This window comes from Hoplias malabaricus, chromosome 18 (assembly GCF_029633855.1).
Source record: "Hoplias malabaricus isolate fHopMal1 chromosome 18, fHopMal1.hap1, whole genome shotgun sequence".
Taxonomy (NCBI): domain Eukaryota; kingdom Metazoa; phylum Chordata; class Actinopteri; order Characiformes; family Erythrinidae; genus Hoplias; species Hoplias malabaricus.
Genome location: NC_089817.1, coordinates 17,892,416 through 17,916,063, shown reverse-complemented (window position 1 = coordinate 17,916,063; position 23,648 = coordinate 17,892,416). Strand labels below are relative to the sequence as shown.

At 39.2% G+C, this 23,648-nt stretch overlaps 1 protein-coding gene across 5 annotated transcripts in view; it reads right to left on the bottom strand.

Annotated features, from left to right (window-relative positions):
• Positions 1-19,995, bottom strand: part of nbeaa (neurobeachin a) — a 214,335-nt gene extending 194,340 nt beyond the window's left edge. For all 5 annotated transcript variants that reach the window (XM_066651728.1, XM_066651729.1, XM_066651732.1 and 2 more), the window contains exon 1: positions 19,395-19,995. In XM_066651728.1, coding sequence (XP_066507825.1) covers positions 19,395-19,652 — 258 coding nt within the window. In that variant the 5' untranslated portion in view covers positions 19,653-19,995. The remainder of the gene's footprint in view (positions 1-19,394) is intronic.
• Between the last annotated feature and the right edge of the window lie 3,653 nt (positions 19,996-23,648).

Genomic DNA, 23,648 nt, shown 5'->3' with positions numbered 1-23,648 from the left:
AAAGTGCCCGAGTGTGTTTAAAGAATCATCATGGCACACTGAAGTCTGGCACTTGGTTCAGTGATGTTCTGCTCTTAACGCGTGCCGGTGGGCAGGATGCAAGGAAAGTAGGCCAACATGAATTTCAAATGACTTTCGCCATGCACAAAGACAGCGGTGGGCAAACTGAGAGGGGGAAAAGATGGGGGAGTGGGGTTTAAATAAATAAATAAATAAATCAGTCCAGCGTCATAGCTGAGGCACTGTGACAGACTGGATGAGCGTGTGTTTGATGAGATGAGACGCATGCCCTCCGTCTGTGAGCGCACTCAAACACACACTCTGTGTGGGGCAGACAAGCATACTTCCACCCTTTATTTCTCTTGAGATGCCTCAATACCACTTAATTTTACAATAACAAACTGAGTGTGTGTGTATATATATATATATATATATATATATATATATATATATATATATATATATATACATACATACATACATACATACATACATACACACAATTTTTTTTTTAATTATAGTCCAATATTAAGACCAGTAAAAGAATAATAATAAATAAATGAAATAATAATACTTATAATACAAAAACATAAAAAAATTACAAAAACACTACAGATCTTAATTAAATAAGACCACCTATTTTTCTAAATATCTACTTCATTAAAAAGGTATTAAAACACTAAGAAATATTTGCTGTGAAATATTAAACTATGACGAAGTCAGAATTACGCACAGTAGCGGCAATAGGAACCAGATATCTGGAATATTTAATGCCCCTAAATGTCCCTCACGGAAGGTTATTATCAGAAATGCTTCCAAGATTGCAGCTAATTCTCTCTCAGTGATCATCTCAGTACATATATCAGTCCCCCTCAACTTGTTATTGGGTGATTTTATCATTGGCTGGGTGTGACAGGCAGAGCAGAGGACTCCAACAGAGACTAGGGATGCATTTGTATGAAGATTGAAATTGTGGTCTGATGCCAATATGTAATCATTTTCCATGTACACATTTACCAAAAGTACTAAACCTACCTGGATTAGCATGAAAGACAAACACAAATGCAGTAAATTGCCTAAAATGTAGATTTGTTATTAATCCAGTATCAGCTTTTTCACAATGCAATATAAAGCAAGCCTTCGAATATATGTTTAAAAATTGTTTAAACCTGAGAAATTCATTTTAGGCCTTTATCTAAGAAAAAACATACGATTCTGAAGCATACCCCCCAAAAAAAAAAAAAAAAAAAAAAAGATAGAGTGAGATAAATGGGTGACAGAGAAAACAAGGCTACAGGCAGGTAAGTTGGAGGCTGATAAAATAGTCTGAATGTCAATGCTCGGTTGCTTAAAACCAGACTCCCCAACCCGACCAGTCTGTGCTTCGTCTGGCACCCAAAGGATTCTGCAAATGAAAGATATTGTTTTTTAAAAATGACCCAAAGCACCGGCACAACTTGTGTGTTTTTCATAAAAGAACCCTATTTTCAAAATTCAACTACAACAGTGAAGGCTTTGAAATTATATAAATATATATCAACCCCCTTTTATTCCAGATTATCCCAAATATACTTTCCCTTGAATCTGTTTTATAAATCCTTGGCATTCTCTCCAGCAGCTTCATAAGGAGCCACTCAAGCTGAGAGAGATAAAGATAGAGAGATAAAAATAGAGATATGATGGGAATGATCAAATTCCCAGCAATTTCCTTCCATTTATGATGTTTGTATGTTTGTAATTAAATTGCAGATGTAAGTGTAACTCGTTGATATAATTATAATACGCACAGGCAATTACTGTCCACTGAGTTGGCCTGAGCATGTTTTCTTTCCATTTCTTGTGCTACACAAAGTTCATGCATTTTAAGGCTTCAGACATGTACCATTTTCCCTCTGCTTAATAATGTAATACACCCAGCTTCTTTGAGCAACCGCTAGGGTGCAAATTACTTCATCTGAAAGGGGAACAGGACTTACCCCATGTCTGACCCACAGACAGACAGACACACACACACACACGTGCACACATTTGCAGCATGCCAGCAGGAGCATCCTGTGAATAATTGAAGGCTGGCAAGTGCTGTGGCGTCTGGATGGTCCGAGAACGAGGGTGTGGTCTTGCTCTGGAGTATTGAGAGACTCCAGATAGACAGCAGGTTTCCTGGTCTTTCTGACAAATAATGCAGCATTTGAGTTTGACGTTAAAGGGCACGTCTGGAGCACCAGACGGCCCCAGAGCAGTCTTGTTGACTGGCAAACAGAATCAAAGGAGTAGAGATTTGCTTTGTTAAATGTATTACAATGTATTGCTGCCCATTGATCTTTCTGAACGGTGGCAGAAAAACGTGTTGACTCCTCTCACTCTTTCCAAACATGTTTTGTTTCGTTCCCCTCATCTCTGAGAGTCTTCCTCGGCGATATGAATATGTTAAAAGTTCTTAATGGATTTTCTACTGTCTTGATTTGTTGTTGATAGTACGCCGTACCTAACTGAACCTTGTAGTCATGAGTTAAGCAATCGTTTAAAAGGGGACATGTACAAATACTAGTTTTAAAGTGTTTATGTATAATTGCAATCCAAAATGTTAAAAAAAAAAAAAAAAAAAAATCTCCAGCTTCTTCCTCACATCAAATCATATCAAATTTATTTATATAGCACCTTTTATTATGTAAACACCAACCAAGAAATCTATTCATCGCTGCATTTATTGTGAGTTCCATCAAGGAAAAAGTGCTGCAAAAGCATGTGCACATAATATAATGAAGAAAACCCTCACACATACTAAATACTAACACATTAATTTGAGGTTTCTGGGTTTCATACCAACCTAACGAACAGAAGTAAAACACACACTGACTATGACTGAAAACAGTGGACAAACTGAGCCGCTCTGATTTTGTGCTGCCTTTACTTAAAATGCACTTACATTTTACACTTTATTAAGCCTGGTCTCATTTTGGCACATCATTGTCTGAATATCCCCAATCATAGCACTGGACCCAGGATAATCTGACAGCTAAAAAGTTAGAGGTAAAGGTAGAGTAGATGGAGCAAACTGAACACAACAAATGCAGAGAATTAATGTTGGCATATGGTGAAAACAAGGACATACAGAAAGAGAAAAGAGCAAACATTTGTCACAGACATTTCATTAAGAACACTGAACTTGTGTTCACGTCTTTAAAAACGGGCACAGTTCGTCCCCTTTGAGGTTTGCAAGGGTCAAGCCAAGAATTGCTCTTTCATAATTTTGTGGTTGCCTAAAATATCTCTGTAAGATTCCTTTTCTACTTTCTCTCAGATGTTTAACATCCAGAGAATCAGGGCTTATCCAGCTGAAATCTGGAAATCAGAGCTTCTAAGAAGCTTGCAAGACGTGGAGCTACATGACATTTCTCCCAGTATTAAACATCTAAGCTGTATAATTGAATAGCACTGAATGTGGGACAGCGTTTTATGCAATTTGGCCTTCACAAAGATGTTTCTAAGAGAATGAGTGGCCCACTGCACCACACTGTGAAAGAGGCCTTGCACTAAAAATCCATGTCCATGCTGTGTTTTTAATACGCCAGAAGACATACCATGAGTGACATAAACCGTCAAATCCACGGCTGAGTGTTTCTGCTTTGAAACTGCAGTGTTCCACAGACAGACTCATACAGGCGAATTCAGACAGCCAGGGTTTTATATGACATAAATGTAAGGAATCTATCCCATCCACTTTTGGAGGTTTTTAGACTTAAAAGACACTTCCAAAGGTTGAAAAGTATATAAAAGTATTCTGCTCTTTTCCTGCTCCATAGGTTGGCAATAATGACCTATATTTGCTGACACTCTGTTCTGGAGAGCACTAACCGCATGAAAGTGCTACAAAACTAAACAACCAGCAACAAATGAGTTTGTGGTAATTCAAACAGTGAATAAGAACTTACAAACAAGTTAAACTTCAGCCATGCACAAACAACCGTCATATTTTTCACCTCCAACATAACTTACATTAACATAATATAACTCCACCTTAAAAGACATAGAAACTCATGAAACAAAAGAATGTAAACAAACCAGAGAGGACAGAATTTTCCCACAATCATGAAAACTGCCTTTAATTTCACACCTACACCTTGTTTTCGAGTGTTATCTTGCCTCTTGGAGTTATGAGGCGTAGTGATTAAAATCTTCCCCTACAAAATGGTATGACTTTTCAAGAGCATACAGTGACAAAGATGCTGGATTTTAATGTAGTCATATGCCTTCAAAATCGTTCAACAACCCTATTACTACAGACTCCTAACTGTATAAGCTGAATTCAGCTGCTTATTCTGCAGCTTTTTATTTGAAAGTTTCAGTACCACCTTAAATGATGCAGTAGACACAGGCACTACAATGTAATTGCTTCACCATTTAAAGGTGGAAGTGGAAAATGACTTGCTAACTACAGAGATATCAGCATACTGCTAGCAAAGGTTTAAGCCTTTTTTTGAAGTAGAGACAGTGCATTTAAACCACATTTAATTAAGATAAAACAATATTTATCAATTTTTAAAGGAAAAAAAATACTGACATTTGTGGCTTTTTAGTCAATTGCACAGCCATCTTAACAGTGATTTACAGGTCATAGCCCTCCATTTGAAGTGTTTCACTGAAAAATATCAATTTCAAACGATATACTGCCCTACCCCTCTTTCCCAACAAGAATTGAGTCACCCCTACCCCTTGGCAAAATGGAGGAACAGGGCTAAGTGGTGAAATGGGATTTACCCTTAATCTATTCCACTTTTAAGACATAAGGGATGTTTTACTCTGGGAACTAGCTTCCTAATATAGCATTTTGATAAACAGAGGTGTGTTTTTAGAGGTTGACCAGAGGGGGGAAATTGAAGATATAAAAACTGTAAATCTTCACACTCTTGGGCAGAATCAAAAAACACTGTGTAAAGCCACTAAATATAAGGTGTAACCCCCCCACCCCCTTCCTGGCCTTTCCTGGTCTCACAAGCTACATCAAATCCCTTACAGATCCAGAGACAATCCAAAAATGGAAGAGACTGAGTCATGACACTGTTCACTTTCACCAGCTTCCCTTTTTTCTGCTTACTCCTTGTTTTGTACTCCTAGGTCATACTACAGAAGGCTTGGATAATCCACAAAGTTGTGACTCAATAAGAGGGAGTAGGACAAGGAGGAATTGACAACTTATGGTTCCTGAAGCTTGGAAAAAGTGCCTCAGTGCTCAAGGTCATGCTGATCTCCTACAGAGAGAGAATGGTATCCTTCTCACAGCAGGCGTTTTTGTAAACTCCCTCACTTCAATTCCTTTTCTCCCATTCTCAAAACCTGTCAAAGAATCTTCTTTCACGTTATATTTTTCTTTCCTACTTAGTATGCCCCATTCCTCTCTCTCTCTCATACCATATGTCAAAGACATTGGTGTTTTCACTCTTGAGCTTCTGCCATCACTTCCTCACACACTACCTCCATCTTCTTTGCTTCAGTCTCAGATCCATGACTTGTTCCTTTCATTTGCTTTCATTCATGCCATCTGTGTTAGACCTGCTGGTAAGTGAGAGATGCGTGCAACCAACATCGCTGACTCCACTCTGACCTTGAAGCAAGGCACTTATTTCCTGCCTTTCTATGACACCATGGGGATAGGAGGGTGAAAGGGAGTTAATCGGGGATGACAAAGCATGAAGAGACGTCTGTCCAGTTTAGAGATCCTTGTCTGATATGTAAAGACTAGACATGTAACAGAAAGACACAGAAGAAAATTCAAACCTGGCCCATCTCTCTGACAAGACATTATTCTCTATATTTTATTTGCAATAACAACAGTGTTTTTTAAATAGGCATGTGTATGATTTTTGCCATTTATTTTATATACACTCTCTGCTTGGCCCCAATTATCAGTACTACATTTCACAAGAGACACATTTTTATATATTTGTATTTTAAAAGAAAATTAGTTAAATGCGATAAATGTGTACATCTGGCATTTTAAACAAGCCTTAAACATGTGTGTGCCCTCTTTTTTTATTGGACGAGAGCAAAAATGCAGGAACTTATGGTTCCTCTGCTGTCCTTTGTGTCTTGCTGTATCATTTCTCTCTGGAGCCTATTCAATTCTGAATGGCATGGAGCCATTTCACTTTCACATTATCTACTTAACACCAAAGAAAAAAACAAAAAACAAAAGTGATTGAGCCTTATGTTCTCAACTTAAAGACGAGAATCCTGTGGCATCACAAACAGGAATGATCTATACTGTTTTCAAAGACAAAGTCTAATCTAATATTTCTTCAATGTCAAATTCCGGGCATCCATCCAATGACAGCAGGGAGCTGTTTCAGAAGCCGAGCCGTTCAGGAGCATTAAGAGAAGCCTGATGCTTGGCCTTACAATGGCACCTTATCAGGCTGACAGCAGATCTACTTTGGCATGGACACATTACCCTCAGAGATGCCCCTATTGACAAACATGGAGGACTCTTGGTCAAAACGTAGGTGAATACATCCAGTGGATAAAGCTACCAGCACAGTGCCCCTCCAGGACCGAACCACAGACCTCCTCTCAAAATGTAGATGTAGGCTGTAGATCCTTAAAAATGTAATAAATAATTACACAATCTGCTGCAATTAATCATTATTAATCACATTGTCGCTTTTAACAATAGACATTTAAATGTAATATAAAAGTAACCAATGTAAGACCAACACAATGTGACCATCAATAAAACATGTAATGTCAAAAATGAAGTTAAAATGCAAAGAAATTAATCAGGATTTTTGAGATTGTGTGTGTGTATATATATATATATATATATATATATATATATATATATATATATATATATATATATATATATATATATATATATATATATACACACACACACACACAATAATTTACCAGTAGTGACTATTGTAATACTAAGGGGTTCTCTGTGGTTCACTTAAATACATATGCTTGTACAGGTACTGATGATGACAACAATAAAATCTTGCTTTGCTAGCTGACTCTTTCAGCGAGTGCAGTGACTCATATGAAGCCATCTATTGACCAGCTTTATAGCCTGAACCATGACTACTTTATTTTTATCTCCCACATTCTAGCAGTGCACTAGTTACATCTGAATACATTAAAACATTGATGTTTGATTTAAAATATTATGTTGAAATTAGCAGAAAAAAAATGGAAACAACAGAATTAATCTGATCAAGCCATGTAATGTAGAACACACACACACACTAACTGATGCAATATTGATATCTGCGCATTTCTTCTTGTAGAATATTAAAGAATTAGAGTAGTTTAATCATGGTAGTGAATACTGGATACTGCATGTGTCTTGGCTGATGCTCAAACTTTTTAATAATCAATGTGACACATTGTTGCGTAAGATTTTGCGTAACAACAATTGCTGAATTGTTTACTGTCACCGAATGTTTAGGGGTAGAGTGTCTCCATGCTTCTTTGGAAAGAGGGATAGGGCGAAGGGTTAGGCCCTTAAAACTGAGTTTTCTGGGGCACATTCCAACCTGAGTGTTATGAATGTCTTGTAAATCACTGGCAAGATGGCCGTGCAAGTAACCAAAAAAAAAACATTAATTTAAGTCCAGCAGTGCTTCTCTGATATCACTGCAGACTGGCAGAGCTGCCTACAGCGCACTGCTAGTAGCCTACTAATGTTCTTTATGTGTCCTGATGATAATAATGCTCTTGAAGGGTCATCCAAAAATTTGTGGATGATGATTTTAAACAGTACACTGTCTAACTCCAAGAAGTAAGATGACACTCAAAAACAAGGGGTAGTGAGTAAATATAAGAAATGGGATTCACACTAGGAGGGAATTATGGGCCACTGACCTCAAACATCTGTAATTTTTTTACTCTATTGCATTACAAATCCTACAGAAGCAAATGCTACTCAAGATGTACAGTGCTAACTAAGGTAGACATAGATTTGAATGCCTGTCTCTCTACAGTTTCAGCCTTACAGAGTCCAGGATCATTATTATAGTTTTCACACAATGTCCGGCATAGGTTGTATTCAATTCATCTGCTCGCATACAAATTAAGCTTCTAATACTGACTTCCAGTAGAGTTCAAATCAAGTTCACCAATTGCCTTAAGGTTGTGAAGACAACATGAATTTCTTTTCAAGCTTCAACTGCTCATTCCCTACATAAATAGGTCTGGTAGGTAATAGGTATTTTTGTAACAGATATGAAGCAAACAAAATAAAAGCTTTAACCATACAGAATGCATTCCATTACACCTGATTCAATTCTAACTAGTGATTAAATTGATAGCGACCTAGTGTGGTTCAAATATTAAACCATGTTAATAATCCCTCCTGGAAGAGGAAAATGTTTTATTCTGGTGAAGTGGATGGTGAATTCCTAACAGTAACTTCAAATGAAGGCTCTAAGGGAAAAGATTAAAAGTTCAGGTTGAGTCTGGGCATGCCATATTGTATAAGCCATCAACACTGCCGCTATTCCTCCCTCTGTGCATTGCCTGGACAAACAAGCTCTCCAGGGAAGCAACAGCCATTGCCATCATGACTTCTAAATCTAGCATCAGTTATAAACAGGTAGCAGAAGAACTCACTTCTGAAGAAAAACAGAAAGTGAAATGACCAAAAATAAGTAAACATCAACATTTCAAAGCTGAAGCTAGGCCCAATAATTCCCACCCTGCTATTAACAATATGAGTCAACTATGGCCAGTGGGGTCATTGCTCACTGGTCAATATACAGACAGGTAGTCGTTTAGGGGGGTGTTAAGATGAGTCTGATAATGGGTTAGGGCTCACAAGTGTGTTGGATGCAAATGTCAATGGCCATGGCAGGGGCCACCAGCACTGTTGTGAGAAAAGGCCTTGGGTCTTTCACACTTTCTGCAGTGTGTTATGCAGCCCTCCCCACACCAAACACAAACAGAGAAAAGGGAGAAAATGGTTAACAGACCAGCATGACCCAGCAAACCTGGATAAACAATACACCACTTGGTCGCAGTCAGGACTAAATTTAGTATCTAATTTGTAGTGATTTTTAATTGTTTGCACAGTATTTGTTAGTCCTTACTGAAAATGTAGTATTAACAGCATGTGATTATCTTTGTGCTAATGTGTCAGTCCAGCATTTATTGGGCATTGCAGAGTGCTTAAAAAGACATCAAACTTTTTAGTCTACTGCCCCCCAGCCACCATTTAGGAAACATCACAGCTAATTCGCTATAGAGAATCTTAAGCTACCTAATATTGCCTATTCATAAACTGTGAAATCAACACACCTTCCCACACTCTAGATTACTCCAGTTGATGTATAGCTACAAAAAATATAAGCAAGCATATAGAATTCCATGGCCTGGAGTAATTTAACCCCAGGCATTTTCTGGCACCAGCTTAAGTCAATGTGTTTCTACGGAGTGACGCATTTTGTTTCAGGTTCCTGAGAGCCAGTCAGCCAAAGTTAACTCACTCACTGGGAGCTGTAAAACAAAAAATCCAGCTACACATATTTCCTGTTTCTAGCTGCTTTGAAGTTTTATTTTAAGCCTGTAAAATCGATATAACACTTATTATATGGTTCAAGAACTGGAACAAGACAGCTAGCAATGTGTTTACCAACTACTTATTAGAATAATCCATTCCACCTTAAACTGTTAGTAAGTAATTACGGTCTCATTTAGTGTAGAATGGTCTAAATTGATCAAGATGTCAAAACCAAGCCTCATCTACTGTCGTAAGACAAATTGAATAAGACATGATACTGTAGACATATGTTAGTACAGTTAGATGTTGATTTTCAGGTGTCTCGGGTATTAGTAAGGCTTGGAAAAACATGGTTTTTACCTTCTCTTGTAATGTTACTGGTTAGGAACTTTTATTCTAACAACAACACTATCACTATTACCTGTTTGGGTGTGTCACCAAATAAAGCTAGCTAATAATCTGGGTGTTTTTGTGGTATGCAAGAATCCACAGCACCTCACTTTGTCCTTTATTCATCTTTGATTTGCAGAATTCAGAATTTTTCATGTTTTTCTACAACAATGCCCATCTTACAGTAACTAGGAATCTCTGTGGTGTGAAGCTGAACCAATCGTCATTGGTTAGACTATAGACTAACCAAAGTAACTGCTAGCGCTGGCATTATTTTTAAACCCATATATGCAGAAAAAGCATATAAGCATTATTCAGACAGGATTTTTTTTTAACTTGTGGATATAGGCCAAGGGCACACTCACAACTTAATATTCATTTAAACAAGCAGTAAAAATAACCCCTATTATATAAATTAATTGTGAATGGACATTCCATCATATCCCAGGAGTATTTTTTGTTGGTTTTCTTTAAAATGGAGATACTAGAGATGTTGAGTGATGTAATATATGGTTCAATATTGAGGATAACCTGAGTTGTTGGACAATGCACAACACTCAAATCCACAAAACGACCTAAAAAGATCTCTCGGTGGATCAGTCTACCTACGAGATATTAATGTTTATTCTACTCGTTAAGTTATATTTAAATGGCATATAAGGTAGAATAACTGTGTGCTCATTATCTGTTTTGAAAGACTAGAAGATAAGGTCGTCTGGGGACAGATATTTTTGGTGAAGGCCTGTTCTCAGAACAGCAGCAATAGTCAAACTCTGCAGTAGCTCTGCTGCATATGATCCACTCTGTGATGGCAAATAATAAATCACGTATCCACTCGCATCTTTGTTATTTACACAGAGATTTCTTACACGGTGTGAATCCATCATAAAATGACTGATGTCCTGTGGTAAAATGACATTACCTCAGCCCCCCACGTAAAAATTATTCCCATCTGAATAGGGCTTAAGGATGTTTCTGTTTTGCTACCGAATGTTTCTGATGATTTTATGCTAAAATATCTTTCATAGTTTTTAATAGTCCAAGGACACTACAGATGGTCAGCCACAGGATAGATACCCCCAACATAAACAAACACCACACCACACCATGATGGACTGCATAGTATGGTCCAGTGAGTGGAAACTGTGACAAACAACCAACTGAAACATACGCCAATTACATGCCAAATATTAATCAGCTATGTAACACAGAACGCCTTTCACAAATAGAGAATAAGTGTATCATAATTGTGTACATGACACAATGATTTATTCTTTGCATTTGTTCCAATAAAATACACTAATGTGTTTAGTGCTTAATTCTTCCACAATAGTGATGTAATTATGCTCTCTTGTACAGATTAGTCTGAGAGTTTGTGCGACAACAGCAAGGCTGCAAACCAAATCACTGCTACTGAGAATCAACATGCATATAAATACAGAGAAGAAAAGGAGTCATGTCCCATTGTTTCATAAGTGATTCATTGGTAAACAGCACTAATTTGCACAAAGCATTTCCCCCTGACTAAGACCAAGTGAGGAATCATAGATCATCCGCCTGTACGTAACTAATGACTGAAGGTGTCTGGTCAATAATGACGGATGACACAGCGGTCCGTCTGTCATCCCTAATGAAAGGCCTGGGCTTTATGAAATCGCTCGCTCCGTCATTAACGCCTCTCCAAGTCTGAGCTTCTGCATCAACAAAACACATTCCAAAATTTCCATGCTCTAGGATTAAAGAACCAGCTGAGGAACATCTTTAGTCACAGAGAGAGTGTGTCCTCCAGTCACACCAGGACAGAGGGCACTGATAGGGTAAGTGGTAAGTCCAGCACTCTCATTAAAGAGGGAGGGCAACGTAGTGAGTTTGAGGTGGAAATAAAGAAGATTACGCTGGCTTTTTGCATTAGCCGTCACCACATCTAGGATCCCTGTGATGCAAGTGATTAATTAATTGATTATGCGGGCTTATCAGGTTGTTTGGGGCAGTTTTTAATTGATTATCCTCCCTTGTTGAATTTTTTTGGTACCGGAGATTAATTGGGTCTTAAAGGACTAGTCATAAGCCTTAGCAACAGGCAAGAAAACATAGGAAAGTGGAAGAGAATAAACATGATTAGTCAGGGCGTCTCTGTCCTAAGTTTGCTACATCATTCGAGTTGGCACGGCATGTCCTGGAGGAGGAGGAGATGTGGCTAAATGTTTCTAGGTTTTATTATCATCAGGCTAGCATATAGCTAGCAAAAGAGCAGTTATGGACAGTTATGGAATGATAGTCAAATCTAAGCAATTGTTTCCTGTGATAATGTCTTTTAAATTTACAACATATTTTAAATCATATGATAATGGTACCATTCCAAGCAAATGTTTGTCAACATTCTGCACAAAAACATTACAGTATGGCAATGACTATACCATAACATAGCAGGCATTTTAGAGGTTGCAATCCTTTTCTATGCACTGCTTTGCTGAGTTGTGTTGTAATGTGCTGTACTACACTGTGCTGTACTGTCTGAGGCCTATTTGTGCTGACTGTGTGATCTTCAGGCTGTAGTCCTGACCTTGGCAATTTTGCAGAGCGTGGATGGGAATAATGAGACATTGCCTCGAAGAGGCCATCACATCAGCTCGAGAGAGAGAGAGAGAAAGAAAGTAATCCTGAAGGCCCACACACAGCCTCAGGTTAAAAATACACCACTCCCTCCAATACATAAAATATGGATCACAGTCCAATGCTTCATAGTTTGAGTTCTTATCCCTTACTCTCTGACATGGTTTAAAAAAACTATAGTAGTAATAATAATAACCATGCATTCATTCATTCATTATCTGTAACCACTTATCCAGTTCAGGGTCGCGGTGGGTCCAGCGCCTACCTGGAATTGGGCGCAAGGCGGAATACACCCTGGAGGGGGCGCCAGTCCTTCACAGGGCAACACAGACACACTCACACATTCACTCACACACTCACACCTATGGACACTTTTGAGTCGCCAATCCACCTACCAACGTATGTTTTTGGACTGTAGGAGGAAACCAGAGCACCCGGAGGAAATAATAATAACCAGTATATCTAAATCGCACTCGTATGTGTCTGCATCCTTGTTGTGATATTTGTGCAGCCAGAAAAACAGCTGACAACAGTTGGTATGGTGGGAAGTGAGTGGCAAAGTCCCATGGTGCCATTTCCATGGCAACAGTGATGCTTGGGTAATGGCAGGAGAGTATGAAACGTCAGGCCCTCGGTAGCAGCCTGTGTGTGTGTTTGTTTGTAAAAGAAAGCAAGGGAGATAAGGAGACTTCAAACACATTAGATTTATGTGGGTGTTTGTTTCACCCCCTAACAATGTTATTGGCCATCTTATAGGCCAGTCAAGCCATAGCACAGGTCACTGTCCTTACAAATTGACCAAATACATTTCTTTCTTTTTAGTTTCCCAGCAAACAAGGAACGTCCCTGGATATTCAACATGGGTCTAAACATAGTTAGTGCATCAAGGACATATTTTAAACATCAATGGACATCCCAAAAGCGTTTTAAACTAGTTTGTTAATTCAGGACCAGTTAATAACCTCAATGGACATCCAAAAGGATGTTGTTAATGTAATGTCTTAGTTGTCTTTTCAACTTTAATTTTCAACCTTAAGAAAATGTTGATTAGATGGCAGACAGGTCTGTTATTTCAACATTGAATACACGGATACATGTTTACTGGGTTACTACATTATTTGAAGATGGCAGATGTCCTTCACACTGTGTGGGAATGTGCTCCAGATTACTTTGAATAAAATATTTACTTTGACCTCCACTGAAAGAATGCTTTTTCCACATATTTGTGCTTTGTCCCTGTGGCGCAGTCACATAGTTTCAGGGACCTGGAGATTGTGGGTTCAAGTCCCGCTCCAGGTGACTGTCTGAGTAGTTTGGTGTGTTCCCCCCATGTCCGCATGGGTTTCCTCCCACAGTCCAAAAACACACTTTGGTAGATGGACTGGCGACTCAAGTGTCTATAGGTGTGAGAATGTGTGAATGTGTTGCCATGTGAAGGACTGGCGCCCCCTCCAGAGTGTGATTCCACCTTGCGCTCAGAAATTCCAGGTAGGCTCTGGACCCACTGCGATCCTGAACCGGATAAGCGCTTACAAACAATTAATGAAGGAATGTGCTTTGTCCCAAAACTGATCTGATGCTTGAATTAATTAACAAGTTTCCATTGTGCTGATTCAGGTGTGCAGAGTAAACAGAGAAATATGCAGAGGTCTCCAATAGTGGGACAAGGACTCACTGTTTTAGAAAACACTACATAAGACTTAGTGTTAACTATAAAAACTCATTTGAAGCAGAACACAGTGGGTGGCCATTTAAGAACAATTGCTTTTCACGTTACTAGATTATAGTCACAGGTTCTGTTGTATCCTTTTTTAAACACAGCTTCAGTTTTGAAATTCAAGGCTAACAGTCAGTTCTAAAAAAAAAAAAGCGAGAATAAGACATGAATCATGTAAAACTGTAGCATATTTATACCTGCATAACATGCATGTGCATAAATGAAAGATAAATGGGAGTTTTAGATGGAGCAAGTGACCACAGCATTCAACAGCACAGTAGGGCTAAACAATAATTCAATCGCAATATAAAATGATTCAATATAATATTATTTTTATACACATTGCCAATATTGCAATATATATTATTTACAGCATCCGTCACTGACTGACGTCCATTACAAGGCACTGCTATCAGTCCATTGTGCTCAATTTAAAAGTTAGTTTAAAAATGTTAATATTGAATAAACCAAGAGGGTTTTGTTTGATGGTGATGTCATGTTGCTTTCAGTTCTTGGCAGTTTTTCTGTGGCTTTTTTGTTGTTCACAACTATCAGGATTATACTGTTTTCACATATATTGTGATACTAATTTTGCCCATATTGTCCAGCTCTACTACACAGTCAAGTTTTCAGTTCACTATAACGCATAGTGTCGTAAAATTGATCAAAAATTGATCAAGTCTGTGTCCTTATAAAGGAAGGCCTGGTTTAGGTTTCAGAAGATTGAAAGAAGTGTGAGGTTTACCCAAACAATTGTGACTCGAGTATTTGTTAGCACTGGGTACCTTGCAGTTCCAGGTTAAAAGCCAAACATGGACACCAAACATAACTTTGTAGGTGGAATTATTTCTACATTTAATTTCTCACCTAACACACCTTTTAACACCCACCATTATTATTAATTATAATCATACACAGGGTAAGATGTAAAATATCCTATGCCAATCCATTAGAGCTTCACATAGGGCCCAACACACTCTTCCTACCTGCAGCCACAAAAGTTTTGTTGAATCCTATACCTCAGCACTAATGTTGCTTAATATATTGCTATTTTTGCAAAGACTGGCAACTATAACTGGTACAACAGGACAACCATCCTAGCCTAGGACATTTTTTGCATGCTAAGTTTCCTTGCATAGAATAGGCACACACAATGTAGAACACATAATATATAACATGGTTGAAACTTTAACGCCTAGCATTTCTGGCTAGGTTCATTCGAGAGCGAACAGTGGGAGGCTGCTGCTGCTGCTAAGACTACAATAGCAACTATGTCAGCTCCACTGGGGACAGCCCAACAGCATCAGGCAAGTCTTTATGTGACCTACTCAACCAGATAGAATCCCAGAAATCAGAATACAACCAGGAGCAGATTAATGGGAAATCCTAATTTTTCAAACATTTCATTGTGAAAGCTCTCCTTAACTGGCTGCAAAATAACCTTTGACAGGTACGTTAACAATTGTTATGGTGCAATGGAGTAAATGTATAGGGTGTGTATACTGCAGAATGAAAACTGCAGAGTCTACTGGCATTTCATAATGCAAAAAAGTATAACCAAAAGATCAAGAAGTCCCTCTCCTATGCTTCTTCTTCAGATTTTCTCATTTGTCTGCAGACACTGAAAGGTCTTTAGTCTTTTGCCAAGGCTGGGGACGTTTCATAATGTTTAGAGCAAACAGCTGGTGTGGCATCACAAAAAGCTGGCCTCACTCATGGAAAAGCCTACAAAAATACAAAGCTTTTTAATTGCTCCACTGATAAATGTGACGCTGTGGTTAAATTTCACCAAAATGTTGACATAGTTATGGCTACTAAGATACAAAGGACTAAGAAAACAGTAATAATTCAGAGTGTTCAGCTTTAAACTGTATTGTTCTAGAGAAATGCATCCGTCAGAACTAACCACTGCAGTGGTGAAAGATATCAGACTTTCAAAGGATTTACTGCCTTTAAAAGCCACATAGCAAAGATGATCTCAGAGACACAACTTTACACAATTTTTAGACAAGGATTCGACCTGAAATATTACAAGCATCTATATTAGGGGTGTTACACAACACAACACAGTACTCATTTACGATATGTAAAACAAATCTATAAGACCACAAGATGACTTCTGACATCAAACCACACTTAATGATTTTATGTACATCTTGATATATGAATTATACACTTGAATACACCTCAGGGCCAGCCAACATAAATCTGATCATCTATATATCTCTGTATATATTACTATATACAGATGTCTTTCTGTATCTGTGGGGAATTGGTTCCACAACCACCCCCAAACAACAAAACCCCTTACATATAGTATTTGCACATAAACCTGCATGCTTTATATCATCTCTACATTACTTATAATTCCTAATTAAAGGAAAATTCTTTGTAAACAGTTGTAATCCTGTATTGATTGATAATGACAAGGAAATTATATGTATGCATGTACGGATGAAACCAAGGCAATACATGTCGAACGAACGAGACACAAAGCATGAAATAATGTAGCAGGAGGCATACAGCAATATACAGTATGTTTTTACTGGAACCCATTGATGCAGAGAGATTACAGATTCCTATAAAATACACATTTTGCTTTGACCTAGCTGCCAAAAGGTCATATATTCTGACCCTAAATTCATACTCTTCTACTATTTGTAGGGTATTATTTACAATTAATTAGTAGGATAATGGGAAATCTGTTCATCGTTCAATAATGGAATTGTTTAGTAAGAGAACATCAAGGTGACTGGCCTTGGGGTACACTCTTCAAGATTTAACACCACTCATCCATGAGATTAAAGACTGCTGAACCACCTGAATAAATAGACCATACCACAAGGCCAGTCACCTCATTTTACCATTATTAGATATGGAAGTTGTTTATATTCATTCATACTTTTCCAGGAATTTCTCCTGGATACCTGTGGCTTAGGTTTGGTGGAACAGTTTATTAATTAAGGTGACTGGGAGCACCTACTCCTACAAATGGCTTTTGGGGATGGATCGATGAGCTTGAGCTCTGCTACAAGCTTGTGGTTTGAGCTCAGGCTGAATAATGTATGAAGGTCTGGCCCACCTACAGCATATTGACAGTGCTTGTGGTGCATGGAGTGCACTGGGATCCAGGCTACAGGTTTCCAAGAGAATCGCCACTGCAGCAACCCCCCCCCCCCCCCCCAACCCCCACACAACACCCCTCATCATTATCATCCCACACTTCCTGCACAGCCACCTGCTTGTCCATGCACCAAGCAGCCTCCAGAAGCTCTCAGTATTCTGCAGTGAGCCCACCGTCCCCCAGTGCCACATTCAGCAGGCGCCAAGTGAAGATGCTCGCCTACGTCATGCGATTAAAGCGTAAAACCGTCTCAGCTCTGCAGCAGTGATGAGAAGTTCGATTCAGATCACCGAACCGATTCTTTTGCACTCGCCAGACTCAACGTTTAAATAATTCAAAAATCAAATCAACTTTGTGCTCATCTCAGTCTTGTACAAAAGCAATATTTAACGAGTCCAATGTCGTATTAACGGACTCAGGCTTGGAAAACACAAGGCATAAATACTCAACAAATAAAAGGACTGTTCCACTCAGTGGACACTATTTTTTAATCTTTTTACAATGCTCTTTTTTTGCTCTAGTCATAATTTGCTGTTGCGTTACACTAGACTCAGGTGTTTGAAAACTCAAAAGCAGGAAGCACACACAATACAAACCCGTAGTCGAGACGTTATAGTTTGGTGAATTTCTGTGATTTTATGAGCCTTAATATTCAGCAGTGTTTAACTGTGCAGCTTTAGACCTCCTTAATATATGTAATATATCAAACCGGCTCCAAATATTACGTAGGCCTTTTAAAAAATAGCGGTTCAGCTGGACTCTGTTCAACCTGCTTATTCAAAAGAACCGACTCCAACAAACGAGTCGAACATGTCTAACGTTACTCTGCAGCCAGAAAAATGTGACTGAGGGCACAGCTAACGTTTAAAACTGGCGTTTCCTCACTAAAGCTGTTGACGTTTAAAAACGCCACATGCCTGGCTTAGGTCAGCTTTTTCTAAATAACGGACAAAAATGTCAGTGAGTTAACGTTTCCGTCGCCATTCCTTTCAGAGAAATATCGTTCACATGAGCTAAATCGCTAACGTCTGCGTTACTTCATAAAACCTGCTCTAATGCGCGACCACTTTGTGGCCTGTAGTGTCCAGGCACAACACCGGCCTCAAACGTCTATCTTAAAGATAAATATCAGTTACTAATAAAAAAGGAATTTGTGTAAATGACTATGAATGACCCCAACTTCACCCATTCATACGGCGTGCACAGATGCTACAGCATTTGATCGGACAACAATCATAAATAACCAACTTGATTCATCACTCAAAATACAGAACAGCTTTGATGCACTTGGCCTGCTTCCTGACGATGTTCATAAAACATGAACAGATTATATATATATATATATATATAGCACACTGATGATAGTGTTGATTCTACAGCAAATGATATACCATCCTTTTATGTACAATATCAATACAATTCACTAGCTTTAAAATGTGTGGTCAGTATTTAGTGAGGGCCTGCTTTCTATGGTCTGGAACATGAGCCTCAAAAGCATCTTCACTCAAAATGCTGAAGAGGAGAAACGGACCTTATTTGGCAAAGTCATTGTTCCAGGCCAAAAAATGAGGAACATGTTGCCTTCTTACTCGATTGTTCCTTTCATATCCACCTTAAATGGTGCAGTGATGCACCATTTAAGGTGGAAAGGAAAGGAAAAATTCGAATGAAATCTAACCACAAGCTCTTAAATGTGATGAAAGCAGCAACAGAAGGGCTGTGGCTTTAGCACTAATAAAACTGGGCAGAATACAATGACAATACTGTTTTTATTGTCCCAGATTTATTCACTGGTAACGGCTGCAAGGGACTGTGCTGTCAAGAAAAAGCAGCAGGGGCCATGAACTACCACTTAACCAGAGGTAATTTCATCTACGATACTTAGGTTTGACTCTAGCGTTAAGCTATTTGACCCACAACAAAAACACAGCTCAAATGCCATCATCTCACATCAGCAGCAGCAGCACCTGCAGCAGAGAGGGCCACAGCAATAGCGCCTTCATTATAAACTACAGAAACGCGATCCATAGTAATGAAGTGTACATAGGACGCACCAGGTTAAGGACAGTCTCCACGATGTCCCGGTTGCTGACCTCGCCGACCTGGATGAGTCCGATGAGCACGGCGAACTTCATCTTGATATTCCGGATGGGAACCGAGGGGTTGATGACGCCGGCGGGCAGCACCACGGAGCCGGAGCCGGACACCATCACCTCCCCGCCCGTGGAGCCCGGCGGCGCGTCCCGCTCGGCGAGCGACGCGGAGCTGCAGGAGGCGGCGGGCGCCGAGAGCGGCTGTTTTTCGCTCGACATTTCCAGCCTGAGCCCCGTCGCAGGGGAGCGGCCGCCTCGCCTCGCCTCGGTCTCTCACCTGCTTTGTGTCACCGGCCGCTCTACAAGCCGCATCAAACTGAAGCCAAACGGAGAAAGTATAAAAACAGCCGGCACACAGCGGGGCGGAAAACAGGGCTTAGGGACGTCAAAATCCGGGCCTATCCGCTGAATCTCTCCGTATGAAGCATTCGATTTCCAGAGGAAAGCGCGGCTTAATTTTCTCTCTCGGTTTCGGCGGCTGAACGGCCCTTACTCTCGCTCTCGCTCTCTCCCTATCCCTCTCTCTCCTCCCTCCTATGATGACAGAGTATTGAGCGATGCGTTGTGTTGTGTTTCTCACGGCGCCATGTTAACGCCCCCTGTCTGCGGCAGCGCTCACTGCGCCTGCGTGCCGGGGGTCTCTGTCTTCTAGAATCAAGCCGTACCAGAGGGAAGCAGTCTTGCCAGAAAGTATTTAGACACTTTCCACATTTACCCACTGTTAATGTTCCATGGTGCATACTGCAGTAATATATTTTTCCCTCTTCCAGTATTTGTCATAAATCCTACAAGTTCCACCATTTTGCTAAGTTTCCCCATTCACACAATGCTTCCAAACTGAAAAGGTGAACACTAGAACATCCTAATACCAAGACATGTGAGACCAGTCAGATCATTTTCAAACTATTGCAAACACAACGACACTGAACAGCTCAACATACTTAGAGAACAACTGTGTTATTTTGTGTTGCTCTCGTACGAGTGGATCAGACACAACAGCGCTTTTAAACACCATGTCTACTCTATTAGATGTACTTCATCGGCCCACTTTGTAGATGTAAAATCATAGAGTGCAGTATCTATTGGTGCACACTTTGTGTTAGGAGGAGGTTTCTGGCCACAGGATGCTGTTGATTGGATGTTTTGGGTTGGTGGATTATTCTCAGTCCAGCAGTGAAACTGAGGGGTTTTAAAACTCACGCAGCCAAGCTGTGTCTAATCCACTCGTATCACCTCAACACTTAACACACTGCAACCACGTAAGTGTCACTGCAGCTCTGAGAATGATCCACCACCCAAATCATACCTGCTCTGTGGTGGTCCTGGGGTGTCCTGACCATTGAAGAATAGGGTGAAATGGGAATCAAATCAGAGAAACAGGTGGACTGTATGTTCAGTGGATCCAATAAAATGGCCAATAAACATAGATAAAAGGTAAGTGTTCCTAATCCACTGATCATATACTGATAGGAAATAGGTTTAAAAAGGTGGTGTTGTAATACTCTAATATGATTCAGCTTGGCTACATTTCAAACTGCCATTGCCTCCCTTATGATAAGGGGAGAAGGAAAATGTTCATGGCTTGAAAAAATAAATGGTAAAGATTGTAATACTCAACAAAGAAGTCTTTATAGAGAAAGTCTTGCCCCTTCTATAAAAAGTGTCAGTCAGTACTTGTGTGAGTAAACATTCTGTCACATTAGAGACACATGCATTAGCAGTAGATAGAACATGATGAAAATTAATGATGAACGGACCAATAGAAATGATCCAAAATTACTTTTTACATTCACTTCCATGGAAAGTTAAGAAGGATTTTGTTTCTCCTATAAAGTTACTATTTTGGAGATACATTTTTCCTTTGGAAAGTGACAATATATTTGTGTCACAGGAGACAAACTGATGGCAGACAGAATTAAAGTCATACTGCACTAAAGATAAGGTAAAGTACTGTGGCAAAATCTAGGGCTGATTATCTTACCGAAAGAAGTTGATGAGGTTGAATGATGGGAAATTTAGAACTAGATCAGAGCATGATTTCTTTAAAAAATTTGTTTTTTACTTTGTGCCTCTGTATGCAATGAAATAAGTACCTAATGAAGTACAGTGTAAATACCTGAATACTGTAAAATGATGAAGTATTCTGTGAATTTCAATAGTAATTTCAAATGTTATTGCATCAAACTTGGAGTGTGGCTCTGTTTCCACCACTCAGAGGTCAAAGAGAGTGCACAGCCAACACCACCCACCAGCTCACAAATTTCTCTGAGTCATATATCAAACACTTACACTTCTTTGATCCTACTTTAAACATTATTGGAAAAAGTGCCTATTGAGTGTGGCTAACCCACAAAAACCGTCACAAATACAAGCTTGAAAAGCAGTGAAGTTGGGGATGGGGCTTTGCCTTGATTCATAAATGGAGCATAAAGGTGTTACAATTTTAAGAACAGGGCGAAGTAAGCCCACATCTGAATGATAGAATACTTTTACTGAGCTAATCCCACTGCCCCCGTATACACACACACACACACACACACACAAACACAGCATTCCTTTCCTTTTCTCAAAATAGAATCAATCTCTGATAAAGTAAGTTCTGCTGACATTTCACAGCATTACCTAAGAGCTGTAGCTATAGGAAAGAAATCCTTAGGACTGAAAAATAAAAGACAGCCTGTCACCAGTGAACCGACTATAATCCTATTTACCTAAAACCTAAAATCATTTCTGCCAACCTATCCTTCTGCATAATCTATAGTCATAAGAATTATTCATAGGAGTCTGCTTTAATATACAGTTCTTAAAAAAAAAACAGATTTCAGTTTCTCAGCTTGCATGCAAAGTGGCCTTATATATTTTCTCTGCAGACTTTTAATTGACTTTGCCCTCTGTCTCTCTCTCTCTCTCTCTCTCTGTCTCTCTCTCTCTCTCTCTCTCTCTCTCTCTCTCTCTATATATATATATATATATAGTACTCTGCAAAAGTAAAAGTTATAGGCAGCAGAGATTATGAGATTTAAAAAGCTATTTATCTGAGCAGTAAGTGTTTATTTGCTAAAAACAAACAAACAAACAACAAATAACGCCCCAACATTAGAATAAAACCAAATAACATTATTCCAGTGAGTGTGATATTGTGTGTGTGAATATGTTGGTTTAACTTTTTCCAAATCTCTCCTCGTGGCAGTATTTATTATTTGAGGTTATCATCCAATACCTAGTTTTACTGGTTAATAAATAATGATTTTAAATAATATGTGCTGTTGATTTAACAAATTCATGCAATCAAGGAGAATCTGAACAAATCATTCATTCATTCATTCATTATCTGTAACCGCTTATCCAGTTCAGGGTCGCGGTGGGTCCAGAGCCTACCTGGAATCATTGGGCACAAGGCAGGAATACACCCTGGAGGGGGCGCCAGTCCTTCGCAGGGCAACACAGACACATTCGGACACACCAATCCACCTACCAACATGTGTTTTTGGACTGTGGGAGGAAACCAGAGCACCCGGAGGAAACCCACGCGGACACAGGGAAAGCACACCAACTCCTCACAGACAGTCACTCAGAGCGGGAATCGAAACCACAACCTCCAGGTTCCTGGAGCTGTGTGGCTGCGCCACCGTGCCGCCCTGAACAAATCATTGTTCTTCAAATATAATTATCTTAGGTCCCTAAAACCTCTGCACAGTAATGTATACATACAGGTGCATCTCAATAAATTAGAATATCATTCATTATTTCATTTATTATCTGTAACCACTTATCCAGTTCAGGGTCACGGTGGGTCCAGAGTCTACCTGGAATCATTGAAAATTAGAATATCATCAAAAAGTTAATTTATTTCAATTATTCAATTCAAAAGGTGAAACTCATATTATATAGATTCTTTACAAACAGAGTAATCTATTTCAAGTGTTTTAATGTTGATGATTATGGCTTACAGTCAATGAAAATCATTATCTCAGAAAATTAGAATAATCAACACTAAACACCTGCAAATGTTTCCTAAGCATTTAAAATGGTCCCTTAGTCTGGTTCAGTAGGCTACACCATCATGGGGAAGACTGTTGACTTGACAAGTATCTAGAAGGCAGTCACTGACACCCTCCTGCTGTGTCCAAGCATTTTAATAAGTTGAGTGGAAGGAAAAGTGTGATAGAAAGACGTGCACAAGCAACAGGGATAACCTCAGCCTTGAAAGGACTG